At 40.5% G+C, this 24,969-nt stretch overlaps 1 protein-coding gene across 1 annotated transcript in view; it reads right to left on the bottom strand.

The window, feature by feature from the left end:
* The window catches only part of SRRM3 (serine/arginine repetitive matrix 3), a gene marked incomplete at both ends in the record, with an annotated part of 77,536 nt that overhangs the window by 22,676 nt on the left and 29,891 nt on the right, over nucleotides 1–24,969 (bottom strand). The window contains 8 exons of the mRNA XM_083372797.1: nucleotides 3,021–3,198; nucleotides 4,428–4,532; nucleotides 8,127–8,174; nucleotides 9,438–9,473; nucleotides 13,062–13,130; nucleotides 14,994–15,023; nucleotides 18,854–18,934; nucleotides 24,830–24,964. Of these exons, the coding sequence (XP_083228923.1) occupies nucleotides 3,021–3,198; nucleotides 4,428–4,532; nucleotides 8,127–8,174; nucleotides 9,438–9,473; nucleotides 13,062–13,130; nucleotides 14,994–15,023; nucleotides 18,854–18,934; nucleotides 24,830–24,964 (682 nt within the window). The remainder of the gene's footprint in view (nucleotides 1–3,020; nucleotides 3,199–4,427; nucleotides 4,533–8,126; nucleotides 8,175–9,437; nucleotides 9,474–13,061; nucleotides 13,131–14,993; nucleotides 15,024–18,853; nucleotides 18,935–24,829; nucleotides 24,965–24,969) is intronic.

The raw sequence follows: 24,969 nt of genomic DNA, 5'->3' as shown, positions 1-24,969 counted from the left end.
ATAAAAATGATAATAACAACAAGCAAATGTGTCAGAAAGTGGATGTGATATATATGAGACACAAAATAGAGGTAAGGCTTATGACCAAGAAAAAAGAATGGGTAAGCTAAGCAGAAAGAGAGAGAGTCCTATTTAATTCTCTGTGAAGATGACTTGCAGGGACTTGCTTTAGTAAACCATAAACTATTGGGAAGATCAGGGGCTCTGTTTTTAGGTAATAGTTTCCATGCTGGAACATGATGCACCAGCGGTTGTGATCAGCTCAAAGCCTGAACACCCCCTCATCCAGAAATGAGGTCTCAGTATATATGGCTCAATACATCTAAATGCCTCTTGGAGAGACAGCCAACATAAAATTGTCTAATGCCTGACTCTGTCCCTAAAGTCAGAGTATCAGCTTCTTTTAATAGAGCAGTAGTGTCATCTAATGCAACAATCTCATTAGCCAGGGTTGGGTCAAAGCAAGTTGTAAGTAGAAGTTTGACAATGAATAAGGTGCTTTTCATCTGAAATCATTTGAGCTAAGACATCTGAGAGGACATGTATATTCGCCTTCATTTGTAAAACATCTGAGGTCAACTGAGCTAAGACTTCTTTTAAGTGCTTTCTATCATCCTGAAAATGTAATGGCCTTTCCTTCCATTTCTATGGTGCCTGAAATTTTACTGCCAGTTAACTTAAATGCTGGATCACTTCAGTAATCAATCATTCATTGAATGAAACTCATTGGGTGCTTCTGGGCCTGTTATTACCTCCCAATCTAATTTATATCAAAATCTTTCTGAGACTATAATATGTTTGCATGTATGCGAACTATGTCTTCTGTCATAAGATTCTTAGCGGAAAGCAAATAGCTGGGAATCTGTTGGGAATCCTTCACCAATGGTCATATTGGGTAGAGCTGGTGGATTGGAATTCAACAACAGCTGAAAGACTACAGATTTCCTATTCCTGCTACAGATTATTTTCTTTTCCCCCAGAACAACAGATACATTACAATATAAGGAATGAACAATCAGCAATGCTACTAATACAGACAAAAAAGTAGTCTGTCAGACAAGATTGTTATATTTATTAGTATTATTTTAAGTGATTTGTATATCCTCTTTCCATTACGTATTTCCAATTGTTGAGGAATTTTAAAAAATAAAGCATAACTGAAAAACTTGTAGTTTCCTGTAACTATCTTTTGCAAAGTCAGTTTTCAACGTTTTCAGAGCACTTATGGAATATTTGGACCAGAGGCAACCATGAAGATGAAAAAAGAGTGGATACTACTTGACTAGCAATGGTTCTATAATGGTCCTTTGAATTTTTTGATCTGGGAGAAGAGCAAATTTATTATTTATTTCCAACCATGTTGGGTTGGGTTTGGATGATATTCTTATGACAGTGTAGGAGAAGGAGTGGCAGAACCTGGGGGGTGGAATTAAAAGAGAGATCAGCCTAGAATCCCTACATAGACACAAGTGAATTAAGTCCAACCTCCTTTGAATTCCATTGACCTGAGAACATTAATGTCAGGGGTGAAAGAGTAGGTCCACTTCTGCTGGTTAATGACTGCAATGAAGTTATTTGAATTTGAGATTAAGTCCATACATGAAGGTCCAATTAAACTATTTTTTTTTTGCTAATCACACTAATGCACAAGAATCTTTTCAATTAATGGTTAACACCTGCTTGGGGTTAGATAAGAGTCAATGGAATTCAAGGGAGGTTGGGCTTAATTCACTTGTGCCTGTGTAGGGATTCTAGGCTTTTCCTTCTTTTAACACCCCCCCCCCTGACCAAGTTCTGCCACTCTTTTTCCTTCAGAAAAGCCCACCAACAAGCAAGCAACTATCCCAGGAAGCTGTAGGTGAAAGTATCATGGAGAGATCTTCCTTTCATTGACTATTTAGAAAGGAGGTTATATGATCAAGAATGAATCATCCTCCTATTCACAGTACAGATGATCTTCCTCCTTATTTTTTTCCCCAGTGACAATTCTTTAGTTTTTAATTTATTATTATTATTACTATTAAAATGTCACAATAGTGACAGGAACCACTGCCCTCTCACTAGAGGTTTTGATTAACATAAAACCCAGCATCTTTGGCTATGTTTGACATCAAAAAAACAAGCCAATGTGGACAATGCCTTCAAAATAGGAAGATGCCTTATACAGTTCATCGAATTCAGCATTATTTGTCCTAAATGGACTTTCTTTTTCATCCTGCTATCTTCCAAAGATAATGAATGACAACTCCCTGTTTTTGGCCACTTAGCCATGGAATTTTATGAGCTGTAATTCAATACATTTAGAGGTTACAGAAGGATGATCTGTGGTGACTGGGGAATTCTAGGAATTGAAATCCACAAGTGGCCAAGTTTGAGAAAAACGGATCTATCCTTAGTGCCTTTTGAGGGGTTTAAGCAGTTACAAACTGTCTTTGGGGATCCTCCATAAACAAAGAATATGCTCTGTCCCACTGATTTAGGGAATATTCCTATCCTCAAAGGGCCTTGTGGATAAAAGTTAACAATCTCTACAATTGCCAGAAATCATGAAGAGACCATGAAATAGGGTGATAAAGATGGGTGTGCATTTTGTTTGTGTATTTGTGTGCACAAGAGAGAAAGAAAGAGAAAAAGAGAAATGAGATTTAGAATGTTTTGCACTTAAAACACCCCGGCTTTTTGAACTGAAAAGATTTGCCAGCAAATTTTCCCCCTCATTCCTAATCTTAACTGAAAACCTGAGAAACGGCTCATTTCTCCCCACGGTTTCATTTTTTGCCCCTTCATAGTGCACAGGTATATGAAGTTGCTTGGATGTAGATTGCTGGATTGTAATTGTCATAGCAGAATAATGGTTATGGGGAATCTTACTCTGAATCAACGGAGCCTTTGCCATCCATCATATCCTGAGCAAAGTGTTCAAAAGAGAGCAAGGGAGAAGTGAAAGGAGGGAACAAGGCTGCTTTGGAAAGGAGGAATAGGAGAGGCACAAATCATGGTAAAAACAGAAGCATCCATACCTCCTGTTTCTTCTCTGACAGGGTGCCATGGCTATGGCGGCCATTCTGGGCACTGCCCTTGTGCCCATTTTGGTGAGGCGTGGCTGATCGGCTGTGGCCAGTGCAAGATGAGGATGGGCTGTGGCTGGATCTGTGGCTGCTGGCCCTTTGACCATCTTCTCTGTATTTGGGGCTCAGTCTGTGGACAAAAGTGAAGGCAGAGGAACCGTCTAATCTTGTAAGTCATACTGAAGGCAGATAGCAGAGGGAAGGTTGCTGTTTATACATATACCAGTGGACACACAACCAACACCTCAGCCACACAGGATGTTACAAAACAGCCGACTAATCTGCAAACAATAACACCATCAACCAATCAAGATGTAACAACACAGCCAACCAACCCGCTTACAGCAACAAAGCCAGCACCCCACACACCCCTGCCAATATTTATTGAGAGACGGCAGCTCCGATCACGCTTTGCTCGCACAAGCACGAAGCCGAAGACACCAGCCTGAAGATGACGAGTGGGACCTCGTTGAAACGTCACCAAGACACTCTCAATCTTACACAGGAAAAGACCAAAATATGCTTCTGCCAACCTAGCAGTTCGAAAGCATGTAAAAAATGCAAGTAGAAAAATAGGGACCACTCCGGTGGGAAGGTAACAGCGTTCCGTGTGCCATTGGCATCTAGTCATGCCGGCCACATGACCACGGAGACATCCTCGGACAAGCGCTGGCTCTTCGGCTTTGAAACGGAGATGAGCACCGGCCCCTAGAGTCGGAAACGACTAGCACGCATGTGTGGGGGAACCTTTACCTTTTTTAATATATATATATAACACCAGTTTCCCCAGTCTAATGTGTTCCTTATTTGGGAATTACTGCATTAGGTATTATCTTCAAACAGCCATATTTACAGGATTTGAATCCAGTGCTTTCTCCTATATGCTGACACACTTCTTACCAAGTAATGTTCATACTACAGCTCAGTACTCTAACTGAACAGCAGCCATACAGTATTTTAATTCAATGTTGAAAAAGAGTTTATGTCAAATTTCATTTCCAGTCATTTAGAGATATGTGTGCTTGTACAGATGTAGTTAAAGTTAGGAAGGATTTTCAGGGGCTGCCTTGAATAGAATAAACTTTATTCAGTTACATTCCTCTCTCATGCTCCTGCCTTTTAGAAGGACTTAAAAAAAAAACTGGCTCATCAAGCAGATTTTGGACCATAGCAATTTGAGAACCTACTAGAATGTTAAGGTGTTTTTTTTTTATTTCCCACTACTATTATTTAGCTTTTATTGTGCATCACCTTGAATTACTTGAGGATCAGGCAGCCTTAGAAATTGACTAAATGAAATCATAAATAATATTGCATCTCCACTAAAAATGTGCCGGATCAGACTTAACCACAGCTTACCTGCCTGTGGATTTGCAGTCACTGTATTCCGAGGAAAGGGAAAGGCTCCGAGAACTACAGCTGCTACGTCTGTGGGAGCGACGAGGAGATAGTTCACTGTGAGATCTGTAAGAAGGCAGTAAGAAGCAGGAGCATAAGAAAGCTAAGTAGAAAAGAGTGATGGGATATTCTCTCATGGGATTAGCAAGGTTGCACTCGAAATTGTGGATTGTTCTACCCCTCAAGTGCTGCTGGCTAACTATCTGGTTTTCACTGCAGTGGTGGAAAAGGAGGAAGCAAAGAAAAGAAGAGGATGGTCAACTACAAGTTTACTGGACTCAGTTACAATGCTGATGGATGCAAAGACTCGAATGATCAGGTTAAGGATAGATTGTCCTCGATAAAATCCAGTTATGTTGTGTTAGGAGTCAAAAACAGTTTGATTGCACATAATCAACCAACAAATCAATCGATCGATCAAACCTTCCCTGTCAAGTTCTGCTGTTGAACTTGTCTTATTGCAGGGAAAGGCAAGCTGTTTAAAATTGGATGTCACTGGGCAATCTCATTTAATGGTCAAAATATTGCAAGAGTTCTTAGCACTCTCACTGTAAAATTTCATATGAACTTATAGGAATGTGCTGGGATACTGGGAGATTTGGCAGGTGGGCAAGATTCAGATCATTTTTAATTTTTTTTTTGTCCTTATTCATTTCAGTCTGGGGATTCTCTGGATGTTAACTGGGGTGCTGCAATTCTTATCAACTTGCTTTCACAGACATTTTATTGGAAAATATTGAAATGCTTGAAATGAAACTCTTATGCAAATATGGATATTTAAATGTTGGAACAGAAAAGGAGGTACAAAGAAAACTTAACATTCAACAGCAAAACCTACAAAGACATTGGACTTTTTCAGAACAAAAGGGGAAGACAAGAACAGAGGGGAAAAAATTCAGAATCAGATTCTCTTCAAGGTATATATACACACAGACTTGAGTAGCATTTCAGAGATAAAAATGTCTTCCCTTAAAGCTGCATCTTTTAGACTCCCATGGCATTTTTCTGCTTGTGCAGTTGGCAGCAAATAGCATCTCATCCTATGAGAATTTCTTGCAACCTCAGTGGCTATTCTCTAAGGCAGTCTTTCTCAACCTCAGCAACTTTAAGATGTTTGGACTTCCCCTCCCAAAATTCTCTGGGGCTGAAGGCCCTGTTTCTTCAAGCTCCACTGAGTACAGTGACCTCAGAGCAGATTTTCCTGCAGATTTCAGAGTTCCTCCTGAAACTTTTGCATCTTTCCCCCTTATTAGTAATGAAGGAAACTCAATTAGGAAAAATAGCTTGAGGTAACTATGAGTAATAAAGGTTTTTTTCTTCGTTTGCCTGTGTTTCCCCATCCACACCCATTAAAATCATCATTCAAAAAGTATCTCAGTACTTCTGTGTGCAAATGCACAGAGTGGCTGTAAAGTTATTTTTTCATCACCGTAATAACTGTGAACAGTTGTTAAAATAAGGCAGTCATTAAATGACGAGTACCTGTAAAACCACTGAGGTGCTGTGGAGGTGGCTGTCGGGTACCAAATTAAACCGTTCTCTGGGTTTGCAGAATCCAATGAACCATGAATTAACCAAACTTGCTGAGTTCACACAGTAAGCGATGTCACATAAAAGGAACCTAGCCAAACTGTGCAACTGACATGATTAGGAGTCTTTCAAGAACCCAGCCTGAGTCTATTTTGAAAATGATTGTCTTGTAAACAAGATTTTTGTAAGTCACTGCCCTTACCTTACAGAACATCTTCCCCCAGGCAATTCAGCAGGCCTCCACTCTTTTAGCCTTTGGTGTTTTACCCAGACCTGGCTCTTTACCCAGGCGCTGGGATAGAATAGAATAAATAAAATGAAATGTTGGAGCTGGCTGTGCAGCTTCCCAAAGGGATGATTAGAGCACCGGGATTTTGCTTTGTTTTATGGCTGTGTTTTATAATTATTGGGTTTTACTGCTGTTGTGAGCCGCCTGGACTTGTTTAACATGAGCAGGCATACAAATCTTTTAAATAAGAGGTCTCTACCTGCTTCCCAGGTTGTAAATCTAAAATTATTTCTCATATTTATAGGTTTCTACTGTAAAGCAAGGGAGAAAAGGGAAGCATTCACTAGACACAGGATCAAAAGGCAATGTTAATGCCCAAGAAGTCATTCATTGCCTATTCTGAATTAAAAACTTTCCCACGGGGTGGGTGGGGGGTGGGGGTTAAATCAGATTCAGCAAAATGTTCAGAATGATCTCTCTGTTCCCAACTCAATTTTAATTCCCTTCAGCTCTACCAATTTATCAACAGTTTTTATCTCAGTTATTAAAAAGTATTACTTTAATCAGGGATAAGGCAACCTGGAGCTCATGTTGGTGGTTTTCAAGACTTCTGCTCTATTTGATCTTTTAAAAGAGAAATGGAGAATTATTGTTGCAGATAATCCAGTGTTTCCCAACTTGCTCATTGCAAATGTATTAGGACTGTAATTCCCAATTTTTGTGGATGCTTGTGTTTTTCTGTTTATACTTTTAAATTGTTTTTAACATTATTTTAACTCTCCAGAGATGCAACGAACATAGGCAGCCTTATACATTTGATAAATTAATAATCCCATGCTGGCAAATGAATTCTGAAGGATGCTAGGTTAGGAAGGGCTAATGGTTCTATAAGTAACTTGGCAACTGCCTGGACAAGTTCCTGCAGGTTCTTTTAGCAAGATTTTCAGAGGTTGTTTGTTTTCTTCTTCCTAGGGCTGAGAGAGAGTAAGTCACTGGTCCAAGGTCACCTAGTTGGCCTTGTGCCTAAGATAGGACTAAAGCTCATAGTTTCCCAGTTTCTAGCCTGATGTCATAACCCCTACCTTAAGCTAGCTCTCCTACAGTTAATATAAACAGTCAACAGGCATTACCTTGCAGCCAATCTATGATGAATTTAGGCCTGGCCAACAAAGCAAATGCCCCAGATTAATTACCCACCTCTCCCCAATGTAAAATCAAGTGACAGAATGTATTCCACCTTCTGATGAATTCCTCCATCTTAGATCTACTTCATAGGTCACTGCCAGTGGGATGTAACACATATCACAGGTAGATTCTCTGCCAACTTTAGAAAGATGCTTTCTAAAGCAACAGTTTGAAGCAGAGACTGAAATGATTAGAAGGAGACTTTTCAGCCATTTCTTGCCCTGCTCCATGTATTGATCTCACTTCCTTTTGTGATCTCGCAACTTCCATTAAGCATCCAAATCAGCGCTGCTACATCTGCTAATGCTACGTTCTTGGAGACAACACAAGCCAACAAGCTAACAGGAAGAAAAAATAAATTATCGATGAATCCAAATTGTTTAAATCAGACATTTATAAAAACATTAAAATTATATGATTTTAAAGGATGTCTTAAAAAAAGTATTTTCCTCCTTCCTGATATATAGGAAAGAGTGCTCTTCTTGAATGAAGCATTCCCCCTACATTGGAGAGAATGCTTCTTCTCAAGGGTGACATTTCCACTTCCTTCTTTTTCCCCCCACAGGAAGGAATGTTTTTTATTAAATGAAAAAAGATAGTAGCTTTATATCACACCTATCACCCAGATGCATTTTGTAGACTCTAACATCCTAACCTGCCTGCTCTGTAACTCCAGAAATTCATAAGCATTTGCAGACTGACAATTGAAACCTCACCTTTTTCTGTCTTTTTTTTCTTTCCTTTTGCTCTTGGGACTTCTGGACCTATAAGATAGCAGAAAACTAAATATTCAGGACAAAAAGAAAGGAGCAAAAGGGAGTAAAACAAACAGAAGGAGTAACCATGTGGCCGGGCCTATTGAATAATTTGCAGATAGTATTATCCCCTGACGTCTTTTTTCTTCATTTAACAAATGTCTCCCCTCCCCTAGCTTACTTTTATCCTAATCTCAACCTTTATGAAACTACATTTCTCATTGCTCTGTATACGCAGACCTTTTATGTTGCTGAAATGAATGGGGATGTGGGGAGTGTCAAGGAAGGCTGTGTGGGCATAATATGTGACATGCAATTCTTCTATTATGGTTAGGGTTGCTGTGAGCTACTACTCTGGATTTTTTTATTGGGATATCAAGATCAGATTTCTCGATCAGTTCCTATCACATCACCTGAAGATGGCTTTCTGCCAAGTGAAGTATTTTCCTCACTGCTACCAAGCTTTTTAATTTTTCACTCAAGATAGTAGCTGACCTACAACCAGTGGTGTGCTAGCATTGGCTTGTAACTGCTCAGGAAAGTCAATTATTAAATTTTGGGACATTTTGCAAGCTGTCTGAAAGTAGAGTTGAGTTATGACATCTAGTGAACCGTAGCATAGTCACAGATATAGAGCTGGCAGAACTGGTTGTTATACCGTTATCAGCACACCACTGCTTATAGCTCCAAAGCAATCTTTGCTATAGTTTTTAGCCCATTTCAAAGCAATCTGTATGAATAAGCCAGGCAGTTTTAAGCCCATCACAGGAAAAAAAGGGTTAAATAATGTTCAAATAATTATGTTTAAATTAAGTTTGTCCTCAAACCGCAAGGCAATTTATTGTCTATCTTGCTAATTATAAAGCAGGCAGTAGCATCTACAGTACGTGACCTTGGCTAAATGCAAAAGCTAAACAGGATTAGAGCTGGTTAGCACTTGAACAGAAGACCAGCAAAAAACTGGAAAAATCTCCCAGAGGAAGGCACCGACCAATCTCTCTGGTGTTGTTGCCAAGAATACATGATTTTTCTATGTAATCACCAGGAACAGCCTTGATTAGGGCCAGAGTTAACATCTATGGCAGGGGTCTTCAAACTTGGCCCTTTTATGACTTGTGGACTTCAACTTCTGGGAGTTGAAGTCCACAAGTCATAAAAGGGCCAAGTTTGAAGACCCCTGATCTATGGGCAAAGAAAGGCAAAGGATGCTAGCCCTGGAGTGAGAAGCAGTGAAAACCAGAAGGGGGAGAAAGCTATACCGTTCGCCCTCACCTGTGCCTCCTCTTCTTATGAGATCCAGATCCAGACCTGATGGGCAACCAACCAGAGGAAAACAAAGGGGAGGGAAAGGCAGAGGGGTACATTGTTTGAAACAGAGGATTAACAGCACGACCAAATATTAACTGGAATGTTCAAAATCTTTTTTCTCTACACGGTATTCCATCATAAGACAGTATTGAATGACAAAAATGGAATTCAAGGTAGAGACTGTGTAAGTGTGGCAACATTGACTCTTAATGACTGAAATTTCTACAGGAAGCTTTAGCCTTCACTCAGAAGGGTGTACCATTTAATTGTGTTATATAACTTATTTCTCTCTGTGTGTTTGTCTGTGTGTGGGGGGATGAGTGTGTGTGGGGGTGGGTGGGGAGAGAGAGACAAAGAGAGGAAGGAAGGAAGGAAGGAAGGAAGGAAGGAAGGAAGGAAGGAAGGAAGGAAGGAAGGAAGGAAGGAAGGAAGGAAATTGCACACACTATCTCATGCCAAATGACCTGTTTTTTCTTGACCAAAATCTAATAAACTGAAGTTCAATCAGTGGCCAAAATCTCAAAAGATCCCATTAAAATAGACACACATCTTGCAAGCTTTGGCTATCTTGTAATATTTTAGTCTTTTTTTCCTTATACTGTGAAGTAACTGTTTGGTTTTTTTTAAATAGGGTGGTTATTTGTCTATGGAGATTCTCAGTCATTCAGGCCATGGTTGTCCCATGGTTGTCCTTTTCAAAAGGCAACTCGACTTTGGTTTTTTTTTTCTTTGAAGACATTTTGCATCTTATCCCAGAAGCTTCTTCGGTTCTGAAGAAGCTTTTAAAGAACTTCTTGGATGAGAAGTGAAATATCTTCAAAACAAAAAAAAACCCCACTACAAAGTCCAGTTGCCTTTTGAAAAAGCACTTTTGGGAGAGTGGTCATTTGTTTCCTTATTATTATCAGCCCTTCAGTCTATTCCTGCCTTCCCTAATCTAGTGTTTTCTGGGTAAGTTAATGCATCTTTGGAGCAAGGAATCATCTTCTGTCAACTGCCATGCATAAGAATGATGTAAAATAACATAAAATTGAAGAAAAAGAGCCTTGGTGGAGCAGTGGGCTAATGCCTCCTTAAGTAACACCAGCTGCCTGCAATTAGTGCAGGTTCGCATCCCACCAGGCTCAAGGTTGACTCAGCCTTCCATCCTTCCGAGGTAGGTAAAATGAGGACCCAGATTGTTGGGGGCAATTAAGCTGACTTTGTAATAATGCCACTTGGGTGTGTGTGTGAAAGCCCTAATAAGCAGACATATACATAGAATGAAGGCTACTGCTAAGCTTGTAAGCCGCCCTGAGTCTTCGGAGAAGGGCGGGATATAAATGGAATTAAAAAAAAATCTTCTAGAGATACTGTCCCAAACTGTTAGGAAGGTTCCCATCAGGAACTTATCTAAGTTTTTGCTATCAGTGGCTCCTTTAGCTGTTTTAGCTGTCGGGAGGCTGAATCAGTATCTTCTTAGTGGATTTGCTCCAGCATTGAGTTACAGCATTTCTTTAAAACAGGGATACATCATTTCTTCCAATTAGTCCTTCATGTATTTTTCTAAACTCAGCTTTGTATAAAATTTCTTGTGTATAGTTTAGTTGTGTATAAGTGTCTATGTATGTGTGTACACACACACATACACACAAGACATAAGTACAGAGACATTCTCCAAATCTCATCGCAGTTCAATATGACCAAGAAACCAAATCCAAAGTGTGACTATTAGAAAGGGAATGTTTTGACAATCTGGATTGAAATCCAAACTTTATGAATGCCATAAAAGCATTAAAAAGAATAAAAGCATTTTAAAAAACGTAAAAGTATAAAAACATGTTATAGGTGGTCCTTGGCTTATGACCATACATTTAGTGGTCAAGATTATGACGACACTGAAGAAAGTGCCTTATGACCCGTCCTCGCACTTATGATTGTCGCAGTGTCCTCACAGTCACGTGATTGTGATTTGGGAACTTGGCAACCAATATGCATTTATGACAGTTGCAGCATCCCAGAGTCACATGATCTCTGTGATCTTCTTAGCCAGCTACCGACAAGCAAAGTCAATGGAGGAAGTGGTTAAAAAAAAGTTTGTAAAATCAGGTGTGGTCACATGATAACCCATTGACCACATGGCTTAGTGACAGAAGTTCCACTCCCAGTTGTGGTCATAAGTCAAGGACTACCTGCACCATAATTTGAATGGGAGTGAATTTTGCTTTTTTACTGCCATCTGTGGTAGCCAAAGATCAGAAGTTCTTTTATTTTTCACATTAACAAATTTCATTTGAAGGCATAAATTTTCATGATTTACAGCACAATGCATCGGATGCACAGAGTGGCTAAACTCAGTGGTGGGATTCAAATATGTGAACAACCGGTTCTCTGTGTGGATGTCACTTCCGGAAGTCTCTTCAGGGTCTCGGCAACAAAAAATTAGCTACCGGTTCTGCCAAAGTGGTGCGAACTGGCTGAATCCCACAGCTGGCTAAGCTGCTGTAGATTTTACGCTGGGTTGAGGGAGGAAGGAGAAGAGAGGCCTGTTGTACAGATACAGGTTACACATTAGATCAGGGGTGTCAAACTCAATTTCATTGAGGGCCGCATCAGCATTGCGGTTGCCCTCAAGGGGCTGGGTGGGTATGGCCAGGGTGGGTGTGGCCTACTGGGTGGGCGTGGCTAGAGTGTGTATGGCCTACTGGGTGGGCGTGGCCAGCTCTACATCATTCGCATCAAGGGTGCCTATGGGGGCCTGGGCAGGAGTGGGACAGATCTGAGGGTCTCTGGCAGAAGGAGGGTCTCTGGGCCAGGGCCAAGGCAGTGGGGGCCGTTCCCTCACTGTTTCCAGGATGGCTTCGCGGGCCACATAAAACCACTTCGTGGGCCAGATCCAGCCCCCGGGCCTTGTGTTTGACATGTCTGCATTAGATAGTCAAGTTACCGATATGTGATAAATTCATCTGGCTTTTTAAAGTTTAGGAAAGAAGACAAAAACTTTCTTTGTAATATTTATAAAGTACAAACAATTCTATCTATATCCTAGCTTGACAAAGTTCTTTGAAAACAAGAAGAATGCTGGCTAAACTGGAAATCTGTTCTCAAAAACACACAATGCAAATGGGATGGGTTTGTTTTGGCTGCTTAATCCCTAATGGTGTCAACTCTGGAGTAACTGGATACACTGATCTGTCTAGCCCAGAGTTTCTTAATATCAGCAACTTTCCTATGTTTGGATTTCAGCTTGCAGACTTCCCCAGCCAGCTGAGAAATTCTGGGAATTGAAGTCCACACTCAAAACAGCTGACATTAAAAAGTAATGACTGGCATTAAAAATTCTAGGCTAGCCAATGTTTCCTTTGCTATCCTCAATCTTGCTTGGAGAAAGTTGGCTATGTTCCTTTTCATTGGAGATACACGCAGGGCTTTTTTTCTCATAGAACGCTCAGAACGGAGTTCCGGCACCTTTTTTGAATGGAACCTTGTAGGGTAGGCAAGGAGGGTTGTATGACTTGTGTGCGTTCCGGCACCTTTTTCTTTTACAAAAAAAAGCACTGGATACACGAGAATGGGCTTAGCCACTCAACAAAGAGATAGCCAGATTACCTGTCTCTCCTGTGTTTTTTTCCACTTTTCTTCTTCTTCTCCTTCCGAACTGGGGAAGAACTACCCCCACTGTAAGTAATAACATGTATCAGAAGTTAGTAAAAGGTAGGAAGGAAGAAACGCAGGCAGGGGCTGATTTAAGTCTTATGTAACCCCAATATCCTGAGTGGGTGGAAAAGCTGGAGTTTTGGAAAATGAGAAAATGCAGGGAAAGACCCACTCTCTTTTTCAGTCTGTGTCTCCTGTATGTGTTGCATTCATTGCATCAGTATTGGATTATTATTTTTTTTGTTACTTCTGAGCAGGATTTCTCAACTTTAAGATCTGTGGACTTCATTTCCCAGAAATCCCCTGCCAGGCTGGTTCTGAGTACAACGAATAAGAAGCATGTTCTATAAAGTACTTCCTCTCTTTTAAGAATATATTTTGGTATTATACCTGCCAGAATGCCCAGTCATCATGGGAGTTTCAGTTCCAAGGCAGCAAGAAGGGCACCAGGTTGGAGTACATGAATGATCATACACACATGAATATGCACAAAAACAGAACCCCAAAAATGTACACCTATATAATCCCATGCAAGGGGGTTTCTTAATAAATCCCAGCTATGGATATCTGATCTGAGCTACAAAATTCTGCATCAGTGGAGTCTGGGTTGGTAGGTTATCGAAAAAGCAAGATGGCAGAGTGTCACAATGTAAGCCCTACCTCTTTTGTACATGCAGATGTACATGCAAAATAGACAGGCCTTGCATTGCCATGCACTTTCTGCCGTCTTGCTTTTTTTAGACACACACATGGCGCCATGGCCCTGGACAACCGTTAGGTCACTGATGGCGAACCTATGTGTGTCAAAGGTGACATGCCATGACATTTTGAGAGACACGTGAGTGTTCATCCACACCCAACAACTATTCTGAAAAACACACTATGTTCTTGTGTACTTTTCAGAGACTGTGGAGACTTTGGGAGAATGGTGTGTGCTCTTGCATGGCCTATGGGCCCTCTGGAAATCACACAAAATGGCCATATTTTTGTATGGCCTTCAGACCCTCCAGAAATCATGTGGGAATAGGGTGTGCTCTCAAATGGTTTTGGGAGGCTGCAGAGCCTGTGAAAGAGCATTTTCTAAAGCTGAAGGTATCACATGACTCAGGGTAGCCTCATGTAGGCTAGCAAAGAAATACAACCGTAACTCCTTGCTGTCACCTAGTGGTCATCTGAAATTGTGCAATCCAGATCTGTTAAATCTATCCCCATCTCTCTGGTATGACTATTAAAATTTCCTTCCAGAATTTTAGGATACCGCCACTACTGTAAGCATGTAGTTTTGAATATATCTGTACTGTTGGCTAGATATCATCTCTGGATACTTAATGCTTTCACAACTTCCATTAGCAATTGGAAAATTCCACCATTCAAAGAATTTTGGGGAGGGGGAAAAGGTAGGTGGGAGAAGGTTTATTTAGACTAAGACTCCAGTCCTAGTTCCAGCTGGATACCTAATCTGTAAGGGAAAATAACATACAAGAACTCTTTTGTAACCATCTCATTATAGGCCATGCACTTCTAGGATATGATTTCTCCACTTAAGAGGAATAGGATTTGCACTTTCCTCTGAAAGTGTTCTGCTTTTTGCAAAAGATAAATAAATGAATTCACAAAAGTTGAGAGCGAGTGTATAGTCATATGTAGGTATGTTTTCCACATGGTCAAGAAAATTAAAGGTTACAAATTATAGGATATCAATTTAAACCAAAGGGCCAGATTAATTGATAAAAGATTTCTCAGTTAAGTTTTAAAACCTCTGAAAGAGCCAGGAGCAACGAATTTTGGACAGGATTTTCATGTCCAGGATTCAGATTGCTGGGGAAAAAAGCATGACATCAATTCTGTTGCCCTCCCCCCCCCCAAAAAAAACCTGAGACTCACCTACGCTCTGATCCAGGTTTCCTTTTTTTGCTGAGGTTGCAAAACAGAAACAGACAAAGCAGACATTAAGGAAAATCTCTTCATAAAGAGAATTTGGGAAAAGGGCCAGCTTCTACTATTGGTTTTATCATAAGAAAGGAATTTCTCTTTCTCTCACCATCCCCACAGGTTCTGTTTACAAACTTTCTGCAAGTTCTGTCATTCTGCATGAGCTCTGAATAAACCCATGAGTATCTAAAGCAGCATTCCCCAACCTTCCTGGTTGGCAGCCTGGCGCGGGGGGAGGGGTGTGTGTTTTTGTGCAAGGGGCAGGTGCATGCACCAACCTCCACTGCTCATGTGAGTCAGGCTGCACACATGCACATGCTGGCCCACCACTCACACAGCTTGGTTGCAAATAGGCCATGGCCCAGTAGTGGACTGTAGCCCACAGGTTGGGGACCCCTGATCTAAAAAAAAATCTCAGATTTCCTGAAGAAGTTATTAGTTCACATTGAGGTGAAAAAAATAGGCTTCAGAAGCTGTGGATCCTGTTTGAAAGAGATCTTCAGAGATACATAAGGATTTTGCAGCATTGCTCATTGACAAAGCATGAAACATTGACATGCAAAATAGCCAATCATATTTTAGTCTAATATTTGTATGAACCCAACCAATTATTCAATTTTCGATACAGCATGTTGTGCAAATGCAGGAAATTGGATTAAAATCATGGCTTTCAGTTATCCATGGGAAAGTGCAACATATAAACATAGCTAACCTAAAAGACTTTAGTTACTTAATTATTTAATATCCTACACGTTTCTCCAAGAAGCTCAAGGAATCCTAACTATTAACTAAAGACCACCTCATAAGCCCACCACACTAGGAATGAGAATGTCAGATCTGATATTCTCGACCACAATTGGGACCAAAATTTCTATTGCTAGCAAGGTGGTTAAGTGAGTTGTGCCTGATTGTACAACCTTTTTGCCACAGTTGTTAAGTAAATCACTGCAGTTGTTAACTGAAACACATGGTTATTAAGTAAATTCATCTTCCCCATTGATTTTGCTTGTCAGAAGCCATCTGGGAAGGTTGCAAATGTTGATTACATGACCCAGGATACTGCAAGCATTGTAAATACATGCCAGATGCCAAATGCCTAAATTTGGATAATGTGACTGTGAGGATGTTGTTATGGCCTTAAGTGCAGAACTAGTCATAACTTTTTCCAGTGCCATTCAATCAGTCATTAAACAAATGCTTGTAAGGACTACCGGTACCTGTATTCATCTATTTGTATGTTATCTAGAGCTGTCTCGGCAATTGAGGCAGCTTATAAACTGATTCAAGAAAATAAATAAATGTGTATCTGCTAAATAGGAACAAGAGGAAGATAGGGCTACACTATGGGAACAAAGTCCTTCCACCAGAATGAAATTCTTTGTAAATTTGATATTTCCCTGTCACTTTATCTGCATGTGTTGGCCATTGCTCAGAACTGGTCACTAATGGAAGGCTTAGTGCCATCTAGTGCTGGAGGGGAGATATAACAAGAGGGAAGCTACCCTGCCAAAACGTAAGGGAAACACGATGCTTAGTCTTCCTCTAATTCCTCAGGTCAGATCTATATTTCATCCAGTTGAATATCAGTCAGCTGCCACTATAATTTCTTTCCTTGCCCATGGTTCAAGGTAGTTTCTTTTTAAACAACAGTTATTTCTGGATGCACTTAATATTGCTTTTGTGTGGTTAGCACTAGGAGTGAGCATTTATCAGATCATTCATTAGGAGGTTATAGTTTGAAGGAACATCATACAGCAAGTGTTATAAGTGCTTAAAAGGGGCATTAAAAATGCCTAAGAATTTAGGAACCTATGGGAATTACATTTTGCAAATCTTCCTGAAAATTGCCTTAATCTGCATTTGACTAGATGATTAAGCTGTTGAAATAGTTAAAATAGTTGTTCAAATGTGGGAGGGGAAAAAAATGGCACACATCACTGCTATAAATGATCCATGTCTTTTTAACATTCCCCGGAGAGACCTGAAGGGGGGGATTTTAATTGAAATCTGCTGTCCTGCCCCCCCTTCCATTTCTCCACTTTTTCCTCACTTCATGCTGGGTCAATATATTTTTTCCCTCCATTGTTTTTGTCCTTTGAAGCCAGCAACCGAATGTAATGGAATGTGTATAGAAACCCCACTAACTTGTGCTATTACATTCTAGCTTTCCTGCACAGAATGAAAAGTGTCCATCGATTCAATCGTTTCAAATTCTGAAACACCGTATTTCTGGACAGAGCTTCCCTGTGAGGATTGAGGTCAGCAGGACTAAGGGCAAAAAGTCAAGATGATGGTTGCAACTGTGTAATCAAATCCATCAACTTTTTTTTTTGACATTCTCTCCCCTGCGATATCTGCTTGAGGCAAATGCTCCCAGTGTTGCTCCGGAAGGCGCTGCCAATCCCTATCAAATATCTCAGTCCACCTGCAGGGCAGACATTTTGTTTTTGTCAAAAGAGACGTTCTTTTAAGTGATTATTTACTGGGCTTACCAAAATGGTTAGACAGATCTAATTGGCTTGGCAGACACCAAACAAGCAAGACCCATAGAAGAAGCAGAGTGAGCAGCAGATACAGCCAGACAGTTTAATCACCCCCATAGCTCCTCCTTTTAAGTGCTTCTCACTCGGTCTAAAAAACCTTGTCCCTCAAAACAGTCATTCTCCAAAGAGAAGAGCACACTTAAGCAGAGAACCTGGAAGGCTGATGGGAGGAAGGAAAGGACACTGGTGCTCCTGTTCCTTGGTCTACTTTGCCTCTCACAGCCGGCTGGAGTTCACTTTCAGCCTGGAGCTATTACTGACAGAGCTGGACAGACACTCATACGGAAAAAAGATCTGTGACAGAGGAACAGGCTGGTCTGCACATTAGGTGGGAGAAATTGGAGATGTCAGTTGTGGTTGTGATATCTTCAGCATCTCATTTTGATCCATTTCATTCTAATGTAGGGGATCTCAACCTTAATTGCATCCTAAAGATCAGGGACAGCCCCATTGCTGCCTAAAAATGTCCAAGAATTGGGGAAATTCTTCCTGATGGTTAGCAAAACTGAGAAAAAAATGAAAAAAACGAAATGTGGTGACATGATAGTACTGTTCTAATATTTGAGGGGCTGCCACAAATAAGAGAGGTCAACCTATTCTGCAAAATACCTGAAGGCAGGACAAGAAGCAATGGATGGAAACTAACCGAAGAGAGAAGCAACCTAGAACTAAGGAGAAACTTCCCGACAGTTAGAACAATTAATCAGTGGAACAACCTGCCTCCAGAAGTTGTGAATGCTCCAACACTGGAAGTTTTAAAGAAAAGATTGGCCAACCATTTGTCTGAAATGGCATTGGGTTTCCTGCCTGAGCAGGGGGTTGGACTAGATGACCTCCAAGGTCCCTTCCAACTTCTATTCTATTCTATTCCATTCCACTCCACTCCATTCCATTCCATTCCATTCCATTCCATTCCATTCCATTCCATTCCATTCCATTCCATTCCATTCTATTCTATTCTATTCTATTCTATTCTATTCTATTCTATTCTATTCTACTTGACAGCAGTATAAGATTATTTTTGGTGCAGAAATGCAAACAAGTAATAGATGGTAACACAAAGACACAGAAAACTCTCTTTCCTGCCATCTAAGGGTCATTCTGATGATTTCAGCCTAGATCTGGAAGCCCTAAGTGTAGACGTAACTAGAAATGTCAGGAATCACACACAGAATTTTCTGCATAAATGCATAAATGAAGTAGCTGGATTAGATAGCCCTTGATTCAAGTTATATACTTCCAAACATCAGTTCCATTGGAGAGACTTACCGGTTTCGTCGGTGAGCTGATTTTTTTTTCTTTTTCTTTTTTGGTGGTGGAGAGGTGGAGCTACTAGATTGTCTCTTCAGCCTAAGGAAGAAGTAAATAGAAGACACTCAGTCATTTCTTTTAACAATTTTTCACAGCAGAAGAGAAGATATGTCTGAATCTGAACTGCACCACTTTACAGTTTATAGTAAGTGGTTCCACTCATGACTAAATACTCATCTGTACAACCATCAATTTATTTCTTGACACGCTTATTGGTTTTATTTTCATTTGCAAATCTATCACCTTATGTGATCCCTTTCCCACACTACAACTGTAATTCCAGGGCTCAGTGATGGCTGTAACGTGAGGACTACATAGTTAGAATACAGTATTGCAAGCTAACTCTGCCCATAGGCAGGAGTTCACTCCTGACTGGCTCAAGATTGACTCAGTCTTCCATCCTTCTGAGGTCAATAAATGAGGACCCAGATTGTTGGGGGCAATATGCTGACATGTCAAACTCGCGATGTATCGCGAATTTTTCCCCATTGCTAGCAATGGGGTGGGCGCGATTTTGGCGTGACACATCCGGCCCGTGGGGCAGCAATTTGACATGTCTACTGTAAACCATTCAGAGAGTGCTGTAAAGCACTAAGGGATAATATCACAGTAGTCCAAGTCTATGCCCCAACCACCAGTGCTGAAGAGGATGAAATTGACCGGTTCTATGAAGCCCTACAGCACCTTATAGAAGTAACACCAAAAAATGATGTCCTTATCATCATGGGGGATTGGAATGCTAAAGTAGGAAGCCAAAAGATAACTGGAATAACAGGCAAGTTTGGCCTTGGAGTACAAAATGAAGCAGGGCACAGGCTGATAGAATTTTGTCAAGAGAATACGATGGTCATAGCAAACACTCTTTTCCAACAACCCAAGAGACGGCTCTACACATGGACATCACCAGATGGTCAACACAGAAATCAGATTGACTATATGCTCTGCAGCCAAAGATGGAGAAGCTCTATACAGTCGGTAAAAACAAGACCAGGAGCTGACTGTGGCTCAGACCATGAGCTTCTCCTTGCAAAGTTTAGGCTTAAACTGAAGAAAGTAGGGAAAAGCACTAGGCCACTCAGGTATGAACTAAATCATATCCCTGTTGAATATACAGTAGAGGTGACAAATAGATTTAAGGAATTAGATCTGATAGACAGAGTGCCTGAAGAACTATGGACTGAGGTTCGCAACATTGTACAACAGGTAGCAACCAAAACCATCCCAAAGAAAAAGAAATGCAAGAAAGCAAAATGGCTGTCTGAGGAAGCTTTGCAAATAGCTGAGGAAAGGAGGAAAGCGAAAGGCAAGGGAGAAAAACATAGATATGCCCAATTGAATGCAGAATTCCAGAGAATAGCTAGAAGAGATAAGAATGCCTTCTTAAATGAACAGTGCAAAGAAATAGAAGAAAACAATAGAATAGGGAGGACCAGAGATCTTTTCAAGAAAATTGGAGAGATGAAGGGAACATTCCATGCAAAAATGGGCATGATAAAGGACCAAAATGGCAGGGACCTAACAGAGGCAGAAGAGATTAAGAAGAGGTGGCAAAAATTACACAGAAGAACTATACAAGAATGAGCTTAACGTCCCAGATAATCACAATGAGGTGGTCACTGACCTCGAGCCAGACATCCTAGAATGTGAAGTGAAGTGGGCCTTAGAAAAGCTGAGCAACAACAAAGCTAGTGGAGGTGACAGTATTCCAGCTGAGCTATTCAAAATCTTAAAAGACAGTGCAGTAAAAGTGCTACACTCAATTTGCCAGCAAATTTGGAAAACTCAACAGTGGCCACAGGATTGGAAAAGATCAGTTTACATTCCAATTCCAAAGAAAGGCAGTGCCAAAGAATGCTCAAACTATCGCACCAATGCACTCATTTCTCATGCTAGTAAAGTTATGCTTAAAATCCTACAAGCTAGACTCCAGCAGTATGTGGATCGAGAACTACCAGAAGTACAGGCAGGATTTCGAAGAGGCAGAGGAACTAGAGATCAAATTGCCAACATACGCTGGATCATGGAGAAAGCTAGGGAGTTCCAGAAAAACATCTACTTCTGCTTCATTGACTATGCTAAAGCCTTTGATTGTGTGGATCATAACAAACTGTGGCAAGTTCTTAAAGAGATGGGAGTACCAGACCATCTTATTTGTCTCTTAAGAAACCTATATGCTGGTCAAGAAGCAACAGTGAGAACTGGACATGGAACCACTGATTGGTTCAAAATTGGGAAAGGAGTCCGGCAAGGCTGTATACTGTCGCCCTGCCTATTTAACTTATATGCAGAGCACATCATGAGAAAGGCAGGGCTAGATGAATCAAAAGTTGGAATTAAGATTGCTGGAAGAAATATCAACAACCTAAGATACACAGATGATACCACTCTAATGGCAGAAAGTGAAGAAGAACTAAAGAGCCTCTTGTTGCGGGTGAAGAAGGAGAGTGCAAAACTTGGGTTGAAACTTAACATTAAGAAAACCAAGATCATGGCATCTGGCCCTCTCAATTCCTGGCAAATAGATGGGGAAGAAATGGAGGTAGTGACAGATTTTGTTTTCCTGGGCTCCAAGATCACTGCAGATGGGGACTGTAGCCAAGAAATTAAAAGACGCTTGCTCCTGGGAAGGAAAGCCATGGCAAATCTAGACAGCACACTAAAAAGCAGAGACATCACCCTGTCAACAAAAGTGCGTATAGTCAAGGCTATGGTCTTCCCAGTTGCAATGTATGGCAGTGAAAGCTGGACCATAAGAAAGGCTGAGCGCCAAAGAATTGAAGCCTTTGAACTATGGTGCTGGAGAAGACTCCTGCGAGTCCCTTGGACTGCAAGGCGATCAAACCGGTCAGTCCTAGAGGAGATCAATCCTGACTGCTCTTTAGAAGGCCAGATCCTGAAGCTAAAACTCAAATACTTTGGCCACCTAATGAGAAGGAAGGACTCACTGGAGAAGAGCCTAATGCTGGGAAAGATCGAGGGCAAGAGAAGAAGGGGACGACAGAGAATGAGGTGGCTGGATGGAGTCACTGAAGCAGTAGGCATGAGCTTAAAAGGACTCCAGAAGATGGTAGAAGACAGGAAGGCCTGGAGGAATGTTGTCCATAGGGTCGCGATGAGTCGGACACGACTTCGCAGCTAACAACAACACAAATGCTATTGCTATCTTTGCCACTATTATTTCCAGTCAGAGGAGATGCGTGTACACTTTTGTGTGTGTGTGTGTGTGTGTGTGTGTGCGTGCAATTGTGGGAGTGTTTGTGTATCTATGGGTGACTGACAACAGCATTTTTATAGTATTCTCTCTGGGTGACACAGATAGAAATTAAAACCATAAAGTAGAGAAATGGAAAATGAAGGTAAGATTAAAAGCAAATTAAAAGAGCAGTGAAACTAAGCCATGAATAGTAGTGTCAAGGTATCTACAGCACTTAATAAATAAAAATGGGTCCCTTTACAGGGAGTACAGGTATGATAAATTTATTTATTTCACAAAAAGGGTCTTGTATGCCTGAAGTGCTTATTTCTTCATATCATCATGAGGCATAACTCAGAAAATGACATGAATTAAATGGAAAGCTGTAAGCCTCAGAATTGTCAGGGCCTTTTCCATGCAGAATTAACTGCCGTGTAAAATTATTGGTCTTTAAAATTGCTGAACGCAGAATCCTAGAATTATACATTGGATTCACACAGCACTTTGCAGTAAGTCCTAAAGGGTAAAGGGGAACAAAACACAAGTACAATATTCACAGCATAATATTATTCAAAATCCCATTGTATAGCTTTATGTAATGGCCTGTTTTATGCAACATTCTACAGTCATGACTGAGTTGCCATAATATCCTGAATCACAAAATGTTCATTTTAGCATAGTTTGAATTGGAATGGCCTTCAAAGATCATATGTTTTAACCCCTGCCAATTACTAACTAATCACTGCAGCATCCTTGGGATTATTTAATCATCCAGCCTGAAGACTCAATAGCAAAGGTGAGGCTGGGGCCATCTCATGTGCTGGAAAGTTAAACTATTTTCTCTTGTAATTTGCTATGGAATGTTTGGGAGCAAAAAGTAGCCAATTGATGGTGTAAGCAATTTGTTATGTATTTGGCTTAAGTGTAGCACCACATGGTAAACTGGAGCTAGCTAAGGCTCCCAGCAACTCAGACACCCCGTCTCCGGTGCTGCTATTGGCTGCCTCTAGGCGGCAATGGGTTGCTTTAAACCTATTGGCTGCCACCTAGGGGCCAGGCTATAAATTGCTGCAGGCTGCAGCTCAGTTCTCAGTTCAGATCCTGCAATCAAATAAACATGACCATTGCTGAACTCACTCGCCTCGTCTTCATTCCTGCGCAATGAACTCACTACACAACACAATTCTTTTTTAAAAACTAGAAAATGAGAAGGGAAAAGACCAAGGAAGGAAAAGGGTTGATGTTAGGAGGAGAGAAGAGGAAAAGAAAAAAAAAAGAAAAAGAAAAGAAAAATCAGATGTAGTGTTGAGGAAATTCCAGAAGCTTCTGTAGGTTTGGTCAAAAACTGTGCTGACCACAGTGGTGTGATGCAAATAGATAGATATACGATGATAGACTGACAGAGAGACAGATGACAGAACCATAATCTTGGCTTTTTTCACCACACCCTGCAGACATCCCTAATAAATTTTCTTAAATTCATCAGTCTGCAATAACGAAAAGAACTCTTAAATAATAATCAGTATAGAAAGTAGATATCAATGAGATAGTGGCTTGAAGTTATATTTTGGCTACATTTGTTCAATTTATTACCCATTCAAGTTCTTTGGCATTGGAAGCCTGCTTCTAAAGCATAGCAGAGATATATAAATATTATCCCCTTTAGCTGCGTACAACATGTGGAGCTCACCTGGTTAAAAATCTAGCAGCCATATTTACATGAATCTTCATTCATTTCTTTTTGGTCTTAGCATGTTTTGCAAACCCAGCTTGTTTAGTTCATTTATGTTCAATGTTGTATAATCAGATTATTCTTATAGTGTGGAGCCACCTGCACAGTATGTAAATTAATGTGGCCTTTGGGGAGTTAATCAGTCCATTGCAGTGTAGTCCCCTGAGTCTGGAAGCTTTGACACAGAACAAAAAAACATTATTTGTTTTGGCTAGGGAGAAAGATTTTCTTCCCACAGTTTAAAATAAATAGTGGTATCCTACCGGAGAGATGCACATCTGGGTATTCTGAGCAGGAATGGACAATCCAGACAAAAAGGGTAAAATATTTAAGAATTTAGAGGGTTTTATCTTGACACATGGGACATCTATTGTGGCAGCTATAGCTAAGATAAAATCTAAGCTTTTATCTTAGCTAGAATTGTGAAGTCATTGGTGGATGTGTGGGCTTATCCTAAGAAAAGTAGAAGAATCTGTGTTTGCCATAATAAAATTTTCTGCATTTGTCAGGAAGTTAGTATTTTATTTCAAAATGTCACTGAAAAGCTTCTCTTCCTAAGCCAGGGGTAGGCAACCTCGGCTCTTTTATGACTCATGGACTTCAACTCCCAGAATTCCTGAGTCAGCTTACTCAGGAATTCTGGGAGTTGAAGTCCATGAGTCATGAAAGAGCCGAGGTTGCCTACCCCTGTCCTAGGCATTAGAAAATTGGCCCAGCTGCTCAATCTATTTCCTTGGCTTGCTCATTTTAACATCTAAGTAATCATTTGTTCATGACATAGAAAATGTTCTTTTTTATCTATTTGGGTGTTATTATTTGGCAGATGAAAATCCATAGTTGCCATTTGAAATGAACCAACAGTAAAGCTCTTATTTGTAGAATAAAGCTTCATGTACTAAAAGGGCTCTGTTTAAACTTCATAGAATACTAAAATCTTGCTAGAAAATCAGTGCACCTAACTCAAGATAGAGTTTCCCTTGGAGCCACAGCTGATATCCATGACACTCACCTGTATTCCTGGTGACTGCTGTCATATTGGTAACAGTCAGTTGCACAGTCACACTGCAGTGGGCAACCTTCTTCATACTCTGCATATTGTATAGCATATTCCTCTCCGTCTACCATATGATGATTTTCTATCACTCTGTC

Source organism: Vipera ursinii, assembly GCF_947247035.1.
Source record: "Vipera ursinii genome assembly, chromosome: 1".
NCBI classification, from domain to species: domain Eukaryota; kingdom Metazoa; phylum Chordata; class Lepidosauria; order Squamata; family Viperidae; genus Vipera; species Vipera ursinii.
Note: the sequence above shows the minus strand (reverse complement) of the source record. Positions and strands in the feature narration are given on the sequence as shown.